The 22370-nt window shown below is 41.8% G+C and overlaps 3 protein-coding genes across 3 annotated transcripts in view; all 3 read right to left on the minus strand.

The window, feature by feature from the left end:
* Positions 1–1834: 1834 nt before the first annotated feature.
* rab3b (RAB3B, member RAS oncogene family) lies at positions 1835–8324 on the minus strand. Its single transcript, XM_063200120.1, has 4 exons — positions 7971–8324; positions 5165–5283; positions 4003–4127; positions 1835–2180 (listed from the first exon to the last, which is right to left on the minus strand). Exons 1-4 carry the CDS (start codon positions 8205–8207, stop codon positions 1996–1998), a joined length of 666 nt encoding a protein of 221 aa, XP_063056190.1. The 5' UTR covers positions 8208–8324; the 3' UTR covers positions 1835–1995.
* A 770-nt stretch (positions 8325–9094) lies between these two features.
* Positions 9095–18440, minus strand: atpaf1 (ATP synthase mitochondrial F1 complex assembly factor 1). The gene is made up of 9 exons (XM_063200959.1): positions 18186–18440; positions 17064–17172; positions 16727–16780; positions 15944–16006; positions 15225–15275; positions 15079–15126; positions 12799–12894; positions 10258–10365; positions 9095–9749 (listed from the first exon to the last, which is right to left on the minus strand). Exons 1-9 carry the CDS (start codon positions 18434–18436, stop codon positions 9576–9578), a joined length of 954 nt encoding a protein of 317 aa, XP_063057029.1. The 5' UTR covers positions 18437–18440; the 3' UTR covers positions 9095–9575.
* A 503-nt stretch (positions 18441–18943) lies between these two features.
* frem1b (Fras1 related extracellular matrix 1b) overlaps positions 18944–22370 on the minus strand; it is a 51563-nt gene continuing 48136 nt past the window's right edge. Inside the window, exons 33-37 of the mRNA XM_063200982.1 lie at positions 21559–21606; positions 20844–21068; positions 20271–20389; positions 20059–20144; positions 18944–19336 (exon numbers count right to left, since the gene is read on the minus strand). Of these exons, the coding sequence (XP_063057052.1) occupies positions 19140–19336; positions 20059–20144; positions 20271–20389; positions 20844–21068; positions 21559–21606 (675 nt within the window). The 3' untranslated portion in view covers positions 18944–19139. The remainder of the gene's footprint in view (positions 19337–20058; positions 20145–20270; positions 20390–20843; positions 21069–21558; positions 21607–22370) is intronic.

The raw sequence follows: 22370 nt of genomic DNA on the forward strand, positions 1-22370 counted from the left end.
TTTTACAGAGAATTATTTGTAGAAACCCACTGGTAGGTGTAGCCTATGAATCAAAACACAACATTTCAACGAGATGTGCTTTTTATTTCCGCAAATTGCACTTGAATGTACAAACATTCACACTGATTTTATAATCACTTCATGTCCATTTATGGTGCTACAATACCCTAGACTTACATACAGTTTATTCATTGCAACAGCATAAAAATAAAAATCTACCTAGGTACATCCATCATAATAGAATATTTAGATCGAAAATATGTAATTTCAAAATTCACTTATAAACAATCACAGCATCAGACAGAGCAACTGTTGTTGTTATAATAATATAACTGTTGGTTAAGGTATTCAGCTATGAAGTCACACAAAGGTTGCATGATGTGCTTGGGTTATGAGAGGCAGTTGACAATTTTGTAGTAAGTGGAAATCAACAAACAGCCTACAGACACACCCTACCCTCACCACAATGAAAAATTCAATCTGTTAGTAACTGCTCTAATAAAATAGCTTCAGTAGAGTGAAACGTACATTTCCTCATTGTGATGACACTCTGCTACATTCAATATGATGCTTTTACAAATACAGTGCGCTAATTTCTCAGTGAGACACTTTTATATAAGTAGTAGATCAAACTGATTCACGCAACTATTTAACATTACTATTACAAGACTGATCATATACAACATTATTTGCAAAGTGTTCAAAAATCGTAAAACACTTATTGAACCAGTGAAGTGAAAAACATGTGCCTATCACTGAATATTAATGGCACAGCACATGAAACGTCTTGAACACAGGAGATATGACCAGTATAACTGCAAATCATATACTCCATTTTGCAGTTTGTGCTTAGACTAAACATCATTTCTATGACTTAAATAGACAGTGCCACAATAATGTGTATTATGCTTAAAATATCATATATCAAAAGCTCAATTGAGCACACGATCATTTCAATTCTTGCCTATGTGTTAATTCAGTTTGGATTCAGCTAGTCTTGTAATAATGATGTTCATAAATTCCACTGTAATGTGTGCGTAATTACTTCTTATGCAGTGGCAGTGACTTCTCTCCAGAGAGAGGAGCTGTATTGTGCTTCAGCAGTCCACCCAGCGTTGAACCGGCCCCTGGGGTTAGACTTGGGGTCAAAGGTGAGCAAGGCAGGCATCTCATGTGCAGTCTAAGATTGAGGGTGCAATCATTTCTCAACTTGAGCCCTTTCCTCTGTCCTCCTTGGTGACTTGGCTAAAGTCAGTTCTATTTTGGACATGCATGTAATATTTCAAATACAAATGCAATATCTGAAAAATAACACTTGTTGTCAAACCAACTTTGAAACAGACACATTTCCTCATGTGCTGCAAGGCTTTGTTTTATCTCCAGATGTATCATGTTTGTAGTTTGAACGTTAAATGAATACCTAATATAAAACGGACTTTAACCAAGTTGACAATGAGGACAGAGGACAGAGGAAGGGCTAAAAGTTTGGAGAAATTAATTGTACCCTGTGTCAACGTGAACAACGAAGATGAAATAGAGAGGGAGGGGGCTGCACAAGAAGGAGAGGTTGTACACAAGGAGGTTAATCTGAGACCCGTCAGATGACTGGAGTTCCATACTCCACATGGCATTCCACTGAGATGCACACTCATCTGGCAAGAGTCAGGATAAAGGAGAAGTCCGGCCAATTTTTTTAACATGCAGTTGTATTGCTCACGCTACACCACACTTGACTTGTCCGTACTTGATTACATAGCATTTGTTTTGTTCAGCCTTTCAGAGATCCTGGCCATTTTAACTCATTAAAACCAGCTGCAGCCTCTGTGTAGTAGAAACTTCTATGATTAAGAAAAAAAAAAAGCAAACCATGCTCCAATTAGAACTACCAGGATCTTGGAAAAGGCTGAACGGGTACTGTTAGTCAAACGTAGCAGGAACAACACAACTGCATGTTGATATGGTCCAGAATGCCCCTTTAATAACAAGAGGTAGTGCTCAGCAGCAGTTCTGAGGTAGCTGTGGAGGCTTGTCGGTGAGCCGGGTGGTCTTGGTGCCAGTGACCATGGCCGGGTCAGTGTCCACTCGTTCTGACATTTTCACACAGATGATGTCGACCAGCCGTTCGAACACCTGCCGGACATTGATGTTCTCTTTCGCACTGGCCTCATAGTACTCAAACCCTGCAGACAACAATGAAGAAAAGCACTCTGAGAATATCCACGCTGGTTAAAGGGACAGTTTGGTCAATTTCAACATGCAGTTGTAATGCTCACACTACCCTGGACTTGTCAGTGCCTGAGATTTTTTTTTCTTCTTCTTCAACCGTTTTCGAGATCCTGGTCATTGTAATGGGGGCAGCTCTTTGTTTACATTTCAAAAAAACATTTTTATTTATTCCCAAAAACATCCAAAAGGTTATAAAACATCAGCAGACAACTAGCAAACAGCAGTACCTTTTGGGAAAATATTTGGAGTTGGCCTATGTTTCATTTTTTAAAAATGTAAACAAACGCTGCCCCCATTAGAATTGCTCATATCTCGGAAAGGGCTGAGCCGAAAAATGTGGCATCACCAGGTACTGACAAGTCAAGGGTAGCGTGAGCAATACAACTGCATGTTGAAATTGACCAAACTGTCCCTTTAAGATGTGACATCCCATTACATAGAGTTTTGTTTAAATTGAAAAAGGCTACTACACATACACCTGACGAAGACCAGACTGCATGGTCGAAACGTTGTGTTAATAAACCTGGAGCAGCAACAGTGTGCGGACCTTCCTTCTTTTCATGAAAAAGGCTACTCCTCCCACAATTTTTGACAGATTTTCATGAAATTTTGTCTGGAACGTCTTCAGACTCTGCTGCGTCTATGCATTAGTTTTTGGAGCAATTATCAAAAGTGTCAGTGTACAGCAGAATTTTGGCAATGCCGGGACGAGACATTGTTGCGCTCAAGATGTGAGACATGAGACGTGAGTTGCGTGGACTCGAATGGAACAGTTCAAGGTGAAAGCAAGTTCGCACACTGGAAAAAGACACTAAAATGCCTTTTGGCCTGTGATGGTGTGTTTTCGTCCAGCACAATGTGTGTCTTGTCATTGTATGTGTTGGTGTTACAATATGCATGAATAGCATGAATAACAAGCATACTCTGGCATCTCCTCTGAGGAAATGCAATTGTATTATTCTTATCTTCGTCCCTGTCTATCTGTATAGTTGTAATATTGTGCTACATGTTGTTGTTTTTGTGTTGTATATAATGATTAGGGCCTTATTTTGTGTCAGTCATGTCTTTAAACCTGTGTGACGTGTGTCTGATTTTAAGTCAATTTTCCCTAGGGGACAAGTAAAAAAAACTTGACTTGACTTCACCAAATGACCAGTGATATAACGTACACTCTAGTAATGCATGGTTCCCCGTCAGCAGGACAGAACTGAAGAACTATTTGCTTACAACAGAGCTCCTTAGACTGCCATTAAATGGATGAATGAGAATCCTCATAGACCTACTGTTTTTAACTTAAAGAAACTCATGTGAGCTGCTTAAAGTAGAGTAGAGTAGAGTAGTTTATTTCCAGAATGCATGCTGCCCATTCACAAAAGTAATGATTTAATGTAGCTTGACGAGCCCGACCTCTACTACTTCCATCAGCTACGAATGGAAGTAGTAGAGATGGGTGGGCTTGTCAGGCTATATACCACCACCACCAATATAGTATCCATTATGACTTAGAAATGTACACTTTTCATACATGAATAGGTGGATCTTCACATTGTCTGACATTTTCAATTACCAGACATAGATATATTTGGTTACAAAGCTTGCTGTGATTTTATTAGATCAGTACATGTTAGTTTATTATTACATATCCATGAAAAAAATCAAATTTGTGAATGGGAAGCATACTGTACATTTTGAAAATAAATGACTAAAATGAATTACTCTATCTTGTTTAATCACAACCATCAATAATGCAATAATGTGTAAAAAGCCAGCACATACCAAGTTGTTCAGCCAAGTGTTTGCCCTTTTCTGGGGGGACCACTCTCTCATCGTCCATATCACACTTGTTACCAACTAGGATAACTTGGGCATTATCCCATGAATATGTTTTAATCTGTGTTGCCCTGAAGAAAAATAGAGGAAGCTGTGAAAACATACAACATGTGCTATCTGGCTTCCCTGGCAACATTACTAAAACAAAATGTCTATATTCATCATTGTGAATGTAACCCTTGAGTTAAAAAGAGGAATCATCTTCATACACAATGTCATACTGTATATTACAAAATGTATTCTGTTGAATTTGGATTTAGGTACATACATTTTGTCTTTCTGGATAACAACAACCCTTAAGAACTTAACCAAAATTATTCAGAGTAATATACAACCCATGCACAAGAAATCCTTTAGCATACCAGATATAGTGTAGATCAGGGGTTCTCAACCTTTTTCAACTTGGGGCCCACTCAAAATTGTCTAAAATGTTTGGAGCATGAAACTCAAATAAATCAACAGCAACACACACCAAAATATGATTATCATTTTTAGAAAATGATTCCAAGGCCCACTTGGAATACCTTCAGGGCCCGCCAGTGGGCCCCGGCCCATAGTTTGAGAATCACTGGTGTAGATGGTATCTATGGTTGGATATTTCTACAGTCTTTTAGTAATGCATGTGTTACATTACATTACACTTAGCTGATGCTTTTATCCAAAGTAACTTGCAGTTGTTTAAAAGGGTATTGGTTACAGTCCCTGGAGCAATGTAAGGTTAGGTGCCTTGTTCAAGGGTACTTCAGCCATATGGAGGTAAGGGTGGGATTCAAACTTGCAACCCTCTGATCTTAAGACCACCTCCCTAACCATTAGGGCACAGCGAGCCCTTGTTACTTATTTGGGTACAACTGTAGGTTAGACAATGAAATAACCTCCATAGTAGTAACACAGGACATCTATGCCTGCTAGTTTACTTCTACAACATACACTATACATTTGTTATAAACCAATAAATATATAGATCACTATTTTCAATAGTCATCCAATGTGCCCAACTGATTAATTGACACAAAAATGGATCCACTTCAGCGTTTTTCCACTGATGTACAAGATATTTCACAGTATTGTCCACTGGAGTTGTCGAGTACCGAGTGCAGCTACTCACCAGTCCTGGACTGCATTGAAGGACTCTTCGTTAGTGATGTCATACATGAGGATGAAGCCCATGGCTCCCCTGTAGTACGCTGTGGTGATTGTCCTGTATCTCTCCTGCCCTGCTGTGTCCTGGGGAAACACAAATACATGCTTTTGAACTCACGTCACACATTCATAGATGAAATACGGTGAAATGTTAAGTAACATGCAGTGACATTTGAGCTGTCCACCTTTGCTATGCATGCTAAGTGTAGTATGTGTGTGTGCTAGGTTGAAGTGCCATAGTGTTTACTGTACGACCTGACAATAACATGACAATACACAGTGTAACACTGACACAGCATAGGTCAACAGCAAGTTCTATAAATCACTGATGGATCTCTGACTCAATGGGGGACTAGTATGTCACCAGCAGGCTTGTGTTTAATTGCTCCTTCCTGAGCTGCCTCGGTTAGTGGAGCCACAGCTGCGCCTTTGCCAGAGGTGATTGACCAGAAGAGGCCAGCAGAGTGGACGCCTATTTCACTGACTCCATTTGCTCTACACCAGGGGTGGGGAACCTTTGTCATTCAAAGGGCCACGTCAAATTTTATAAAGTCCTCAAAGGGCTGTACTTTGAACACAAACTAGCATTTCCCCCTGCACTTAAGGCCTATATTGAAGGTGGCCACCTTTACAACAGACCCCACTTTCGCTATGTCATCTGACAATATAATTGAATTGTATTGCAAATGTAATTTCTAAGACTGCTTTACAAAACGTGTTATATTTCATGTGAAACTGCATAACATTAAAATAACAAGTATATTCAGGGCTGGATAAGACGGCCTCACGGGCCGTAAATGGCCCCCTGGCAATAGGTTCTCCACTGATGTACAGGGAGCAGGGTCAGCTCAGTTGCACCCGAAGCTGCATGAGTTTGTTTGTCCTAAGGTGTTGACACTTTTGGGCAACGATGCCTTAAGATTTTATTTGGATACATTTTTATCAGGAGAACTTGGATGAGCAGTAGACACGTTTTCTTCATTTTATCTGAAAATTAGGAGCCAATCATGTCGTTGCTCGGCAACAATTGCTCAAAAAGTTCCCTGTGAAATTTTACGGGTCAAGTTGTTGATTGCACACTACTCTCCAAGATTCAGCGCCTCTGTAGGCCTCCTCGTTTCCCCATTGTCATCCCCACACCGTCCTGTCATTGGTGAATATGACAATGTTTTCTGGGTGGGTGGAGCAGCAGCAGAGGTGTAGTGGGCGTGGTACGCGGGGGTACGCAGTCCACCCACTTCTCCTAAAGTCAGGTTTTAAAAAAATCTTCTGGCCATGTTTGAATACAAAAAGGAATGATCACGTAGCAGTATTGCAGGTGATTGACCAAACTGATTAAAACGGAGAAGCAATGACGGTATAAGGACAGTTGGCGGGTTTGACATGATAACTTGCCTAAGTATTTGATAACGTTAAAAATCGCGTGCCCCCACTTTTAAAATCCCCACTACACCACTGAGCAGCAGTCATAGTAATTGGAACATTTACTGTTCTATTGTTATAGCGTTCTAATTCTGACGTTTTAGTGTTTTTGCTTTTGCCGTGCCTCAGATCAAGCCAACCTCCCAACCACACGTCAGCATGGAAAAGGATGAATGTGTCGATGCAAACTGCCATGGCAGTCATTAACAAGGATGTGAGTGGATCTGACAGCTACACCCTACCATATGGTGTCACATGGGGGAGGGGGGGAGGAGGAACCCGTGTTAGTGCAATGCCTTTGGTGTTTTGATTAAAGCATCTGAAACCACCATTCCTGAACATTCTCCCCCTTCACTAAAACTAATACTACAGCAACAATAATACTATACATTCAGTGCTGTACATTTCAAATACATTTCTTAACATTTATAACAAAATATTTACAAATTTTACAACAAGCAAACAACAAAAGCTATTTAGACACAGTCTAATAAATGTACCAGTCTAGTGATAACACTGCTAGTGAAAACACTGCTATTCAACCCATCGGTTCCTTCATGCCTTCATGAGTCACAAAGAAGAAGACAAAAAGAATAAGTGGATTGGTTGATGTTAAAAGAAAGATGACAGATCACGGATTTAAGATTTTACACATTTTAGTGCAAACCCCTGCATAAAACCATTTGCTGCCCATATGCCTGTTTCCTTGTCTCGGCTACATTACACCATATCATTGGCAACAGTAGCCTAGGCCTAGTGCTTCCTAAATATGACTGTCAGAATCACATTTTCCTTCACAACCATATGAACTGTTGAATCTGAGGCTGTGTAGCCACCGAAATGTTATGACATGTATAGACATGGTGAAGCCTAGATGTTCTATACATGTCAGTGCGTGTAGCACTCAAAATCTCCGGCCTTGTGTGCAACATAAACGCACGGCCCCTTTGCCCTGTGGGGACACTACTATTGGTTCAGAGCATCACTTTGTCCGCAAGCAGTAGCGAGTATTGCTTCCATGACAACCGCTGCTGTCGATGATGCAAAGCGCAGGAGGCGGCAGGAGGAGCCCGCAAGCGATGGTTGGGTTTGCGCCATCCTCCTTTCGTAAGGAAAATGGTTCTGCTCGTTCACTGATACGGCAGTTTATTATTCACTGGCATTAAGGGATTTTGTTGCATGCTGGGGAGAACTATACAAACATCTCAAAATTGGCGGTCTACCTCGCATACGAAAAAATGATGCTGCGTAAATTGCGCGTGAGGTGTGTCCGACTTCTGGAGCTTAGACGCACCCGTGATGATGGGTGAAAAAAATAAACGCAACTACATAAAACAGCTTAAACTCACCCAGATCTGAAGCTTGACCCTTTTCTCGTTCCTGTACACGGTTTTCACCTTAAAATCAATACCCACAGTGCTGACGAAGGAGTTGTTGAATGTGTCATCGGCGTATCTGAACAGAAAGCTGGTTTTTCCAACACTGCTATTTCCAATGATGAGCAGTTTGAACATATAGTCAAAGTTCTGGTCCGATCCATCTCTCTGCCCAAAACGTTGGTCTGCTTTTGCCATCTGTGGATACATTGCGCGTTAGTGTTGGAATTTTGATATATTCTCCCAAATAATCGTGGGGAGAACAGACACGGCCTACAGAATGTGAACACCTTAAGGCAATACAACATCTTAATCGATCCGTTTTCTGCCAATACACTCAATATATCACGCAATCTACCTGTACACCCAGGAATTTACGCCATTCCAAGAGTCGATTAAGCAAAAGCAAAGATTCCCACAAAAAAACCTCATATCAGTCAGACAGTGTTGCACATAATCAACACAAACCCAGGCCAAATATACCAAAACAGTACAATGAGTTGGAGGAAACGAATGGCCTCGCCGATTTACACCGCAATGGCATATTACGCACGCCCGTATAATCAGCTGCTCGTGAAAATATTGTTTAATTGGTCATTACATGGGCAAAGCACAACGTGCATGAATTTCCTTACCTTTGTGCAAAGGTGGTCGTACAACTGGCGCGGGCGATCTTTAACTACCCGATGTTACCACCGGCTGCTACTGTACAGTTGCCCTCCAGAAATGTATCAGTGCGCCCGGACCGGTCTGACTCAAGCACAAGCGATGGCAATTAACGGCTCTAATGGCGCTTATACAGATGTCTCCAGAAGCATTTTCTGTGCTACTCGGTTGAACGGCTTCTATACAGTACTGTGGGCTCGTGGGCACCTTCCACGCACGAGGTGGCGCCAAGCACAAAATGCAGTTATTCAAGGCAATATTGCAGTCTGACTGCTTCCAAGATAATTTGAATATTTTTGAATGACACCCTCGGACTGACCAGAAACAGAACAGCCCCCATGTGACACTACATTACCACAAAAATACCTATATGACCATGTGAAACATCATCATTCTTCCAACCGAGATTCACAGTACATGAGACAAAAGGGTTAATATTACAGTAGGCTACTTTATTAGTGTGATGTTGCAAGAGAACAACACTCGACATATTGCAGGGCTGGGCAATTTTCAAAAAGCACAGCTCACACCCACCTCAGGTTCAAGAGACACTGATCACAACATGAAAGACAATGTTTCCAAATAGTAATGTAATGGTTGAGTGTCCTCAGACTCAAGACACCTTTCAGGCTGGTGAGGATCTGATCTGATGAATGAAATGAAATTGACTTGGCTAACGGGAGATATTAAATCCAGGATGAGTGCAGCTACTTCAGGATAGCATGTTTACAGTTGTGTTATCTGTAGAATTTATTACAATACTGCACTCAGAACAAATCAGTCCAACATGACTTTCAAAACCATTAACCTCTTTTCAGTGAGCCTAAAAGTTCAAAACCATCGAACACTCAGTCATCCACCATCCACACTTTATTCTTCCTCAAAGAAGAACAGTCTCTGTTCAGTGTCCATTTAGGTCAACGTGCTCGACCCGATGCCACTTTGCTCCAGTTCCGCAATCACAGACATGTGCTTGAAATCGGAAGGTTTGTGGTTGAAGGTCTCCACCAATTGGAAGGTCTCCTGTCGCTGGGAACCATAAAACAGCTGCACCTGATTGGCCAAACACTGGGATTGATGAACACCCTGAAAAGACAATTGAATTCGTCAGTGTTTGTGTAAAAGTTGGTTAAATACATATTGATGTTAGCCTGCTCTTACCAAGCCCTCATACTAATTTCGTGTGGAGGGTCTGCAACTGCTGAATTGAGAACTAATTACAGGTGGGAGTGGTGAACTCTAAATGTCCATCTGGTTTTACCAAGTCGGAAGGCTGTGTTTTGCAGGGGTGGGTGGTGGTGGTGTTGAGATCACCACTTTTACAGGATTTGAATCTAGTGTTAATGTGACTCCATAAGTGTTGCTTATAATGACTTTTTTGACTAATCATGCCCTGCCAACCACTAAAGTTTGATTGGTAATCTCCCTGTAATGTGTCATTGTAAACCCTCTTCCCTTATCCCTCCCCCATTCACTGATTTGTCATGTTTTGCTGTTGACTTTTGTTGTTGGTTTTTATCTGAGTTTCAGTCGGCCAGTCATAACCTAATGGCTATATGGTCATGAAGATCTGGACAAATGTGATTGGACTTACGACAAATTTAGTATCCAATTCTGCAGTCATGAGGACGATCCCCTTGTCTTCCATTAGGTCTGTGTAGTGGTAGAGGATCAACTGACTGGGAGCAGTCTCACCATGAGTCTGGAACAGCAGGGTACAGATTAGGGATGCACCCATCATGCACATTTGTTTCTCTTCCGATACTAAAACCACTTACACTATATGCATGTGTGTCAACTCGAGGTAGGCCCAAGTAGGCTATATGGTCAGAAAAGGAAGTCAGAAGAATAGGAAACCAAGTCGCAAGTAAAAAAGTAATAATCCAATCCTGAAAACAAATATGCATAATGATTTCAAATTGACATTACACCTCAAGGTCAGTATTGGACACAGGCCCGTTGCGTTAAGGTACGCAATGTAGGCAGTTGCCTAGGGCCCCCGAGAAGGTGGGGCCCCCAAGGACGACAGGTTATGGACCCAACAGCAACGACGATTTGAAATAGCTTTATAATAAGGCAATGCCATCTTTATGAAGGGCTCTGCTGCGAGGGAAGCAACAGCGCCTCCCTAATGCCGCCTGCTCGAGGGGGCCCCCCTTCCAATAGGTTTGCATCAGCGACAGCGACGTGAAAATGTCAATTGCCAAAAGGTGCAACGACAAATGTAGTCAAAGTACCCCCATCTCGAGGGGGCCCCCTCTTCCAATTTGTTCAACCGTCAAATCCAGCGCAAATACAAACTGAAGATGAAGCTACATAATCTCTCACTGGATGTTGCGCAGACGCCAGTTTATATTACATTTCTGGCTCAAGACAGTTGCTTTTAAAATAAAAGTTAATCTTGAAGGCGACATATTAGGCTACTCTCTGTACTGCAACCAAACTGTCCCAGGCCAGTTGACATCGCACAGACAGCGAGATGCTTAATTTAGGCTACAGGGTTATGTTTTCAAAAACATCTGTGAAGCATTATCCATGTGCTGCAACAAGCACTGGGCAGACGTCGATTGTTCAATAACGCACCTTTTTTCAACACGGAACTGTTTTGAATGTGGACAAACGCAAGAAGAAACGAATGAACAATGTGCATATGCATATGCATATGACCGATATTTCGGATAACACGAGTCACACAAGTGCGCTGGGATAGCTACATTGTAGCCCACTTTCTTGCTATTATATGGATTACACATTGGAATTTGGGACCATGATTCTGGAAACTTGTGGATTACAGTGAGAGGTTGGGATACATTCTGCGGTCAAGACAACTCAAGGTAAGGGCACCGGGGTATTGGTCCCCTATAATTGACACAGCTGTCAACCACGGAGTAACGTAGGTGGTTGTTCAGTGATCCTTGGTCGCTACAGAGTAGCCTATTTGTGTGTGCTGCGGTATTACTAACAACTTTGGATTGTATTTTCAAATGCGTGGTGGATGCAATACGAAAAAAAATCTCGTCGGGGAGACCCCCCCTGGCTTGGTTAGAATTCTTGCTACCAATATCACATCCCCCCAAACCCCCCACTGTGCCTGCTCATTCGTTTTTCAGCCTTGAGTTTCTGGACTAGGCCTATTGTTATATGAGTCAATAGTTTGTTTTGCACAAATGGAGCACCCTTGGTTAGATTTTAAAAGTGGTTGGAAAGATTAGACCTTTCTTTATTTGTGATTGGCAATGCAGATCATGATTTTCGTGGTAGGGTCAAAAAATCTGATTGGGCCATATAGGCATACTCTCATGTGAGACAGGCCAGGTTAAACTGAACATTCAATTAGCCTACTTCATGAGCGGAGCCTAGGCCTACTGAATGGAGATTTATGAAGAAAGGTCTTTCTTCATAAAGTTTCATAAAATGAACTGTAGGGACTAGTTATCATACTAGATTGCATTTCCTCACAGGAAATGCTGGTGTATGCTTGCTCTTTATGCATTCATTGCCCTTCATGCATGTGTTGCCCTGCCACAACACTGTCTATAAGGTGACTTTTTGTTTGTTCCATTAGATTTCTATTGTTTTTTTGTGACATTGTGTTGTAATGGTAGGCTATGTGACAATGACTGAAGTGCCATCCAAAAATTGCCTGGCCCCTCCGAAACCCGAAACAGAAGTTCTGGCGCCGTGGCTACCCTGTCAGGTAATGCCCCCCCTTACAAAAAAAAAAAAAACCTAGGGCCCCCGACAACCCCTTTGCCTAGGGCCCCCAAAATCCTAGAAACGGGCCTGATTGGACATTTTGGGAAAATTCAGATCTGATACAATCTTTGAATTCTGTTGATATTGGAACCCAATACCAATACATTATCGGATCGGCCTCTTCCCTAGTACAGATGCATCAAGGCATATAGCCCTGGCATACGCAGGTCAGACAGGCAGATATAAATGAAAAAAAGTCAAACAGGACTTTTCTGCTCCCACTATTTTTTGCCTTACATTTTTGGGTGTAGAAGGGTTTACTCCTGAAGAAGGGTTTACTCCTGAAGAAGGGTTTTCACCCGAAATGTTACGCAAAAAAAAGTGGGAGCGGAAATCCTGGTTGAAGTACAGATATGGAAATTTAACTAGGGAGACATACCTGCACATTAATTAGAGAGCTGAAATGAAGCTCGTTCCCAGCCCACTGGCCGACGAAAAATTCATATCCTTCTTGCTGTGGCACAGCATACAGGAACTGCAGAGAGAGAGAGAGAGAGAGAGAGAGGTGGGGGGGGCAGAATTGTACATAATTCAACCATCAATAGCAAATGTCATTGGACTAACAATGTCTTCGCAGAGGATGAGGTGAAGGGAAAGCCTAAATGGGAAACTCCAACCAGGGTTCCCACTCTAATTCAGATATAAAATTCCATGATTTTCCATGACTTGACCGAAAAACAGAATTTCCATGACTTTCAGAATTTCGTTTTTTTAAAAAGTGTAAAAACTTCTTCACCCCTCGAGACGATGCCGAGCCACAGCCAGAGTTCAGTGGGCTCATTGCATTCTAGAATGTTGCACATTACAGTGCGAAACCGAACCGTCTCTGGCAAAGCGCTGTAGTATAATCAGTAAGAAACTATGTTATACACCAAACAAAAAGGTTTTTCTTCTAAACAGCTGTTAAGAAAATTCCATGATATTCCATGACTGTGCATTCAACATTTTCAAATTCCATGACTTTCCATGACTGTAAAACTTTTATGAAATTCCATGATATTCCAGAAATTCCATGACCCGTGGGAACCCTGTCCAACTCCCATTGTCATTGTGACACAGCACTCCTCAGCACACAAGTGAACACTGCACAGTCCACTCAGTCAGTCAGCCCTTCTCTGATACTTTCTCTCTGATACAAATTTTCCTAGGATTCAGAGACAATAAAATTCAAGGCTTTCCAATCGGGCAGCAATAACACATGGATGTGGTTATTACAGTAACCACTTTCAAACCACTAGCTTTACTTTGCGGGCATGTCCTGAATGTTACTTGGCGAGACATTACATTTAAAATCTAATGAGTTCTTAATTTGCTAATAGCATGGAAGAATAATTAACATGATACACTGCTTCACATTTTCATATACACCCATGTATAAATGTTTGTGTCACTACTTGCCCTCTTCAAACGTCTCATCCTTTCAACTGAAGTCATTGTTTACCACTGCTCCTCATTACCATAAAGTTGAGCAGAGATCACCTTTCTGCTCTCACTGTTTCTCTAGGTCATCATTTTCCACCTTAGTAGTTAGAGTACTGAATCAAGGGGTTAATATTGCACACGTCACTTTATCCAGGTGATTGATGTCAATGGGGATCACCTGGGTGGGGGTTGAACCACCTGTGGGATCATGGGTATTTAAACAGGGTGTTTGACTGTATTTGTATTGTCTGATGAAGGGCATGCTGCCTGAAACGTCACATTAAAAAAAGAGCAACGAGAGCTTAGTGTCGCGGACTTTTCATCATTTTCCGCCTCCCAATCGCTTCCCAACATAAAACAATGGAACCTAATCATCCACTACCTCAGTTGCTTGTATGTGTTCCAGTCATGTATGTATTGCAGTCAACTTCAACTTGGATAGTATGCAGAGGCATATCATACACATATGTATCACACAGGCTGCTTTCTGAGAGATGGCTTTACAAGGCAATTTGGCCAACACTTGCAGAGTCTCGATAACATTACATTACACTTTGCTGACGCTTTTAACCAACATGACTTGGTTATTTACAGGGCATTAGTTACAGTCCCTGGAGCAATGTTGGGTCAGGTGCCTTGCTCAAGGGCACTTCAGCCATGGATGGAGTAGTAGGGAGAGAAAAGAGAGCAACCCTCTGACCTTGAGACCACTTCCCTAAAATGGGCATGGGCAGTCATGGGTGAGCGGTTAGGGCGTCAGACTTGCATCCCAGAGGTTGCCGGTTCGACTCCCGACCCGCCAGGTTGGTGGGGGGAGTAATCAACCAGTGCTCTCCCCCATCCTCCTCCATGACTGAGATACCCTGAGCATGGTACCGTCCCACCGCACTGCTCCCCATGGGGCGCCACTGAGGGCTACCCCCTTGCACGGGTGAGGCATTTCACTTTTCTTTCACTTAAACAAGCTCTGTCATGGAGTACATTACTTTAAAGTGATATTAAACTTGCAGGCCTATATACAGCAGAGATACAGTAGGAGAGATAGTAATAATACATCACATTGTCACATCTACCACCATTTCCATGTTTTGTAGTTAAAAAGCTTTGTGGGGATAACACAGTGATGACATTGTTATACCTCAATTACAGGCCAACCTAAAAAGACGGCATGAGAAAGGGGACAAAATTGTATTAAGAAATCATAAACCAACAGGTAAAAAAGAATAGAGAGACTTACAGTTGGGCAAGTTTTGGCCCGCCCATGTATCAGTTCAAATGCTGCCCTCTGAAAGAAACACACGATGGACAAATGTGTTGGTATGATGCATTGCAAACGGCTTTAAAATTAATTTGAACTGCGATAGTCAATGTGACAAGACCTACTGGAATCACTGCACTTATGGTATCCTTTGTTGAAAAATATTGCATCCAGAGCTGTGAAGACAAGTGAGTAAAGTTAATATTTGATTACTCCCGGAGGAAATGAAGGAACAAAACAACAAAGGACACATCAAAGCAAATACAGGCTCTACTGACCGGAAATAATACAGCATTCCATTTGTTCCTACCCTTCACTACTCTTTACTGCATCACTGTATGTCACTTGACAATGCATTGTACTAAACCCAATGACTAAAAGAAGTCAGGGTATCTGTAGTTGGACAACCTGAACAGGTGAGTTTTGAAGATTTATTTGAAGGCACACGCATAGAGGTACTGGGTGCAAATCGCTTCACCAAACTCGCATCCTTGTGCATCATTGTCAACCTGGTAAAGCCAGCTTTATATTGGAAGTTCATTTAACATTCAAAATACACATACGTGATATCTAAAAAATATGACTTGTTGTGACATGTCAACTCTGAAACATAGATCAGACAGATCACTTATGCTGAATGTTAAATTCCCAATATAAATCTGACTTTGCTGGGTTGATCTCGAGGCAGACTGACGACAGGGAGTAAAAGAAGTGTGGTGTTGGGAGGTAAGAGGGTAATACTGATGAATGGCTAAATGTCTGACATTCAGTTCTGCATGTGCGTGTGTGTGTTTTAATACACATATTCTACATGGTGAAAAGTGAGTGAGACTGAAATAATTACTTTTCCTATTTCTTCTGCAGACATGTCTGTAACCATTTCAAGGTTGAGAATGGATGAAAGAGTCTGTAAAAAAAGCATATACACAGATATTATTAATGACTAACTTTTAAAATCAAACATTTATTAAATTTATTTTCAAATGACTCGCAAGTCTCATAAGGCCTTAGGCCGGGGACACGCCATGTTCCTTAACCCATTGACGCCTAAGGCACCTGCAAAAAAGGGTGCTGAATGCCTGAGCCCTTTTTATGAAAAGTTGCCCTCAGCCTATAAAAACCTAAATATCACAGCTTCTGAAGCACATAAAAATATGCACTAAGTTGCATTTAAACGCCAAGATCCTCATCTTTCACTAGAATGTGTTCATTCATCTCAAACAAACAGAGATTTTTAATAGTTGTCTCAAATCTCATGAGCCTGAATGTTGCGTAATGCAGCTCCAGGTGCCAGGGCCAGGTGCCAGGGCCAGGGCCAGGCATCAATGGGTTAAAGTACTTAAAGTTCGGAAGATCGCCCACCCGTGGGTTTGTCAATATCGCGAGGCATGCATCTGAATACCTTGTGTCAGGTTTTTTTTAGCGCACAAGACTGATGAACAAAATGCAAGGCAAAGCTTTCCAGCACAGAATTCTGCACAGAATTCTGTGTTAATATTTACAAAAAAAACATTAATGTCTTCATGCCATGCAATGTTGTTTTATTATTGTTGCTATACAATTATGTCAGCTTCATTCTCTTGGTACAGGACTGAAGCCATAGAACGGATGACTCAATTTCGCCTACCTTATCCTTGGTGAAGCCGGCAGAATCTCCCTTCAATTTCCTCTGTCTCTCTGCCTGTGAACACGGCAGACAATGACAAAACAATGAAACGCTCCATCCCCTAAAGCAGTGGTTCTCAACCTTTTTTGAACGAATGCCGCCTGGACCTCATCCTAAGCCTCCAAATGCACCCTTGACAGCATCATAAGACTGACAATGCCCCCCCCTTAGTATTAAAAAAATAAATGGACTAATGGTTCCCAATGGCAACTAAGCACCGCCCCTCTCAGCTGTATCCTTCTCAACGCCCCCCTAGAGCTTACCCATAACAACCCATGTACTCAAATACTCTGTGTACCTCATCTTCCATGTGTTTCACGAATTCGGCTTGTTTTGAATGTCCCATTGGTTCTGGCTTCCTCTCGGCCCGTTTCTCCAGTCTGGCATTAAACTCTTGCGGTTTGGCACTGGCAATAAAAGGGAAACATTTAATATGCATTCAATCAGCACATGGCTGTTACCCTAGATATACAATGGTGGAAATGAGTATTTTATCCCTTGTTGATTTGCACACCAAAAAGGAAAAAAAATGGTAGGTTTATTCTAGCATGCAGAGATAGAATACAAATAGAAAATCCAGAAAATCACACTACAGGAAATGATGTTAATCGATTTGTATTTGATTGAGGGAAATTACTGTTTGATCCCCAGCCAACCATCAAGTGTTCTGTTTGCCACATAACAGTTAGACACATCTTATCACTGGCAATGAGTCTGTTGACCAAGAGCTGTGGTCTGTGTGTGTGTGAGTGTGTGTGTGTGTGTGTGTGTGTGTGTGGAGTCTGTTGACCAAGAGCTGTGCTCGGTGTGTGTGTGTGTGTGTGTGTGTGTGTGTGTGTGTGTGTGTGTGTGTGTGTGTGTGTGTGTGTGTGTGTGTGTGTGTGTGTGTGTTGTGAGCGCGTCCACATAGTGTGCATTTTTTTTACCCCGAATCTTCAGATGGATTCTGGATCTACATATTTTAATTCTCCAAACCTGTACCCCTCAGCTATGGCACATGTAATGACCTGACCATGGGTTACAAAGCCATAAGCAAGAAAGAACCTGGGTATTCAGCAATCGATCAATCAAATCAAATGGTGGTGTTCGAAAAGTTCAGAAGCACAACATGACCACAATTTGACCTGCTTGAAGTAGGGATTGTCTGCAAAGAACAGTGGACTTAAATTCTACATCTGGAACTACCTGCATGCATCTTGGTTTTGAGCAATGTCAAATGATGGTTTTCAGTTTACACAGTTCATCATTCAACATAATTTAGTCAATTATTTAGACATTCTTTGGTTTGAAGAACAGAGTGATTTAGACCCAAAGAGCAGGTTAAAAGAACAGAAATCCTGTTAAATCACAATGTTGTTGTTGATGGAGCCTACAACTCATCTTGGTTGCTAATGTTAGCCAGTTTAGCAGGGTTAGCTACCTTCGAAGCTTCCGTATCTTCTCTTCATATTTACTATAATATGGATTTTCATCCAGCTCTGGTTCCGGCTTCTTCACCGAAAAGGCTCTAAATTGTTGCGGTACCAGGCCAGGAATACCCGGTCTGATGCCCGTCGCCCTGACCGCTATCATTCCTCGGTACAAACAAGAGAGCTGCACCATGGCCGCCGCCATGTTTCCCTCACGGTCGCTCATGAATAGTGTTCCGACGCGAAACAAGAATTTTGTCATGGTTCCTCTACAATGAGCTGAACACAATGATACAGTAAGTAGACCTCCTTGGCTGAACACCAGTGGGGTTGATGAGATGGCCCACTTTGCATGAAGTCCATTAGAAGGTGATACTGTAAATTAAGGCTATATATTTCAGACTGTGCATCAGTGTGTAATTTAAAACCAGGCTGTCAATTTCCGTTATGTTATTTCAAGATAATTAAAATACCTCTGCTTCATTAGGCTACTACTATCACCACACCACAATTAGCCTACCAATGATATATCCAGAAAATATACATAGATAGGCCTATTTCACTCTCTGGGCACTACCAGCAGAGCAGACTATGTATCTTTTGGGTTTATTTTGAAATATATATAACTGCTTCTATTTTGTTAGTCTGAGCACTTAAACTCTGCACCTAAAATATTTATCAGTTTAATCACCAGATAAAAAAATGTCTGTTTATCTCATAAATGAAAATCTAAATTGAATTTTAATTTACATGACATTTGACACCAAAGTAAAAATATGTGTTTATTGTGCCTCACTCAAGAATAGTTTAACAGATATAAACATTTTTTATAGCAGAATGTTACAGTGGCACAGTGGTAACAGATCAGAAGAGGAAATCAACTTATTCAACATATAAGATATATACATTTTTATCAAACGTTTGCAATTTGAACAACACCCTACTCTGTAATGCAAAATGTTTCTTCAGATGTTTCGAGCTGCGGCTGAACAGATGAATTTGTACTCGTCTCCTGTTGTGCAATTTTTTGCAGTCCATTTCCTCTGTGACTCCGCGAGCACGCAGCCCGGCTCAGGGTTATGATCCCTGCTCATCTGAAGTCTGGAGAACAACACAGGTCTGCCATCTGACCAGCTCCATTGGCCCTCCGCTCCAGTCAGGCCTGCAGACACAGTGCATGCATTTTACTTAGAACAGCTGTCTTTTGAGAGGGGTCAAATTACACATATTTTCTACAGTGTCGCGGCTCGAGCCATACTGAGACATAAGGAGAGAAATAAGTCACACTGTCAATTGTTTAAAATTCTATATTCCGGCCCTGCCATGGCTCAAATGCACATAAGGCACTGCACTGCCTTTTGCCCATCCTTCCCCCATCTCGCTCTCTCCACTCGTTTTCGGTCTCTATATCACTCACCTGTGACAAATTGAGGCATACATGGCCAAAATATGCATATATATATACACAATATAAAATTGCAAATAATTGTAATTTCAACAAATAAACTGAAATCACACAGACACCAGTCAGTGTAGTATAACAATATAAAGAAGGTCATGGTCCCACTGTCGTTTTGACACAGCACACCATGAAATTGCATTTATGCCTCATCCATGCAAGGGGGGCAGCCACCCACACAACAGGTGCCCTAAATCTCAGGATACCTCAGAACTAGAGGAGGATGTAAGACAGTTTATCTATGACTGCACCTGCCCATCTGGTTCTGTCAGAAATTGAACCCACAAGAGGAGTGTGTGGTTTCTTTCACCTCTTGACCAAGAAAGCGTACTGGAACCAGCACCTTGTAGTGTACGCAAGCCTGGTGTCCTGATCTCCTCTAAGATGCCTTTAATAAGTTACAATTAAATGTTGTTATACTGTACCTGTCCAAAATGGTTGTTTTTTGGCAAATCTCCATAGCCACTTCATGTCCGTCATGGAGTGAATCCCAGCCAACTGGCTGTCATGCCTGATGCAGTTTACAAAGAGGAGAGCACAGTTGTAAAATCCCATTAGTATATTTCTAAGACAAAGTGAGTACAGCAAGTGAGTGCAGTAGTTCAGCAGTTATATGATGATATTATGTAGGACTTACAGCAAAGAGCAAGCGTGCTGGGCACTGCTCCAGCTGGCTACCCCTGGCCCAAGGATGTAACAACGCTTCCTGTAGTGTGTCCAGCCAGAGGGGCACTCCACACTCTCTGCCTTGCTTGACTGGAAGGTAGGAAAGACCAATATGAAAGAGAGAGAGAGAGAGAGAGAGAGAGAGAGAGAGAGAGAGAGGGATGAAGAAATTTGATTAGAACATGCTGCCACGGTGTCACCATAAGGCATTCTGATGGTGGAATGGATGCCTGCATACAAAAACCCCTCCATACAGACAAACAGCTCAGTTCCCTCTGCCAACACCGGTCTGACTCAACGTTTGCTGGAAAAATCTCAACACATAGTAACAACATTGCAATGATGAAGTGTCTTAACCTTGACTTAGCCTTGGAATGCCATCCCTATTTCATTGACTGGTTTGCACAACACATAAAAATACACAGCAACATTGCACAGGCAACAAGCTTATAATAGTAGTAATAGTATAATAGTAGCCTATAATAATGTGTGTGTTCGGGGTGGGGGTATGGTGGGTGTTAGAACACCAATTTAAACACTTCACTTTTCGCTGGCGTTGGCGTTTCCTCCTATCCGGACCGTGTGGAGGAGGAGGAGGAGGAGGAGAGTCTCCCAGGGTGAGCTCCAGGGGGGCGTTCCCACCGCCAAGCACCTGGCCCGTCCAGGACCATATTGGTGTGATCTCCAGCTCGGGGTGAGGAGGTGGTGGAGCTTGGTCATGACGCAGCACTCGCTCTTCCACCAGTCTCAAGGGTGTCACTCCATGAAGCTTATAACATGAATGAAGAGGTCGCATACAGTAGTTTTAGTGTTACTGCATTGTAGTACATGTATTGTAACAGAAGTGCTCTTATTCATTCACAGTTAAAGTGGCGTTTACAGCTAGGCTGAATTGCTGCTTAATATGATAATTGTATTTTAGTAAAAACTATAACTTATTCTTGTAAGTGTTAACATGTAGGCCAAAATGTTGAGTTAGGTTGAACATTTAACAAGTATAAAATCTACAAAGCCATGCAATTATTCATATCATCTATCTCCGTAATTTACAGCATGTCACAATAAAACCGCGGTACCACCTGATAACATCTGTCTTTGACATTAAAAGAAGTAGGTAGCAATGCTGCTTCATCAGATATTGTGGTAAACTGAGACAGAGCTAGTTATATACAAGGTTATATGCAATGTCATTGTGCATTTTGAATGCCATTTAAGTAAGCACATGCAAAGAAACAAACAACAGATAAATGCATACGCACTCTCCAGACTTTGTCTCCTGCCTTCTGCTGACCATTCGAATGAGGAACCTAAATTGACAAAAACATTGACAAAATATAAATTGTAATGTTATTGATAAATACAGTATACAATATATGTTGACACAGCACTTATTATTGGACCAAGTACTGTTTATTGTCTGCACTGCTTTTTCACAAGTATGCCGTCGCTTACCACTTGTTAGGACCCAGTATGCTGCTATATCTCGTGTGCCCCTTGGACTTTGCACTGACATCACCTCTATAACTCAGGATGCTGCTCACCACTTGAACTCAATTAGATACAGTACCTGGTCTTTGCACTGACTGACACTCCACCACTCTGTATGCTGTTGTGCTGGCCACTTGGTTTAAAGCAGGGGTATCAAACTGAATTTCTCTGAGGGCCAAAATTAAAATCTAGAATGACGTCGCGGGCCAAACTAAAATTTCATTCAGTTTCATTCAATTTCATTCAGTTCATTCACACACTTAATGCTCAAAGTCAAATTTCTCAAACTCTCATTCCCATCATACATCGCAGTTCAAATGTCCCTGTCTATTACATGGGTGTGAGATGTTACAGAGGCCCAATCATATTCAGATACCAAATTTCATGTTCAAGTCATGTCATAGGCTATCAATGGTGTATGTGGGACATCTGTAATACACATTTGAAAAAGTGAAAGCCCACTGGGAAACTCCAACTCCCATTGTCATTGTGACACAGCACTCCACAGCACACAAGTGAACACTGCACACTGCACACAACGAAATTGCATTTATGCCTCACCCGTGCAAAGGGGCAGCCCTCA

This window comes from Engraulis encrasicolus, chromosome 6, assembly GCF_034702125.1.
Source record: "Engraulis encrasicolus isolate BLACKSEA-1 chromosome 6, IST_EnEncr_1.0, whole genome shotgun sequence".
In the NCBI taxonomy this organism is placed as follows: Eukaryota; Metazoa; Chordata; class Actinopteri; order Clupeiformes; family Engraulidae; genus Engraulis; species Engraulis encrasicolus.

Bases quoted from the DNA above. Each gene is read 5' to 3' on its own strand.
- atpaf1 (XM_063200959.1), bottom strand. From the start codon at position 18,436: ATGACAAAATTCTTGTTTCGCGTCGGAACACTATTCATGAGCGACCGT. The intron at 16,781-17,063 runs GTACACAGAGTA...CCGTGTTCACAG, and splicing joins TGAAACACATGGAAGATGAG to GCAGAGAGACAGAGGAAATT. The intron at 12,895-15,078 runs GTAAGTCTCTCT...CTCTCTCTGCAG, and splicing joins GGGCCAAAACTTGCCCAACT to TTCCTGTATGCTGTGCCACA.
- rab3b (XM_063200120.1), bottom strand. From the start codon at position 8,207: ATGTATCCACAGATGGCAAAAGCAGACCAACGTTTTGGGCAGAGAGAT. The intron at 4,128-5,164 runs GTGAGTAGCTGC...ATTTTTCTTCAG, and splicing joins TTCAATGCAGTCCAGGACTG to GGCAACACAGATTAAAACAT. The intron at 2,181-4,002 runs GTATGTGCTGGC...TGTTGTCTGCAG, and splicing joins ACACTTGGCTGAACAACTTG to GGTTTGAGTACTATGAGGCC.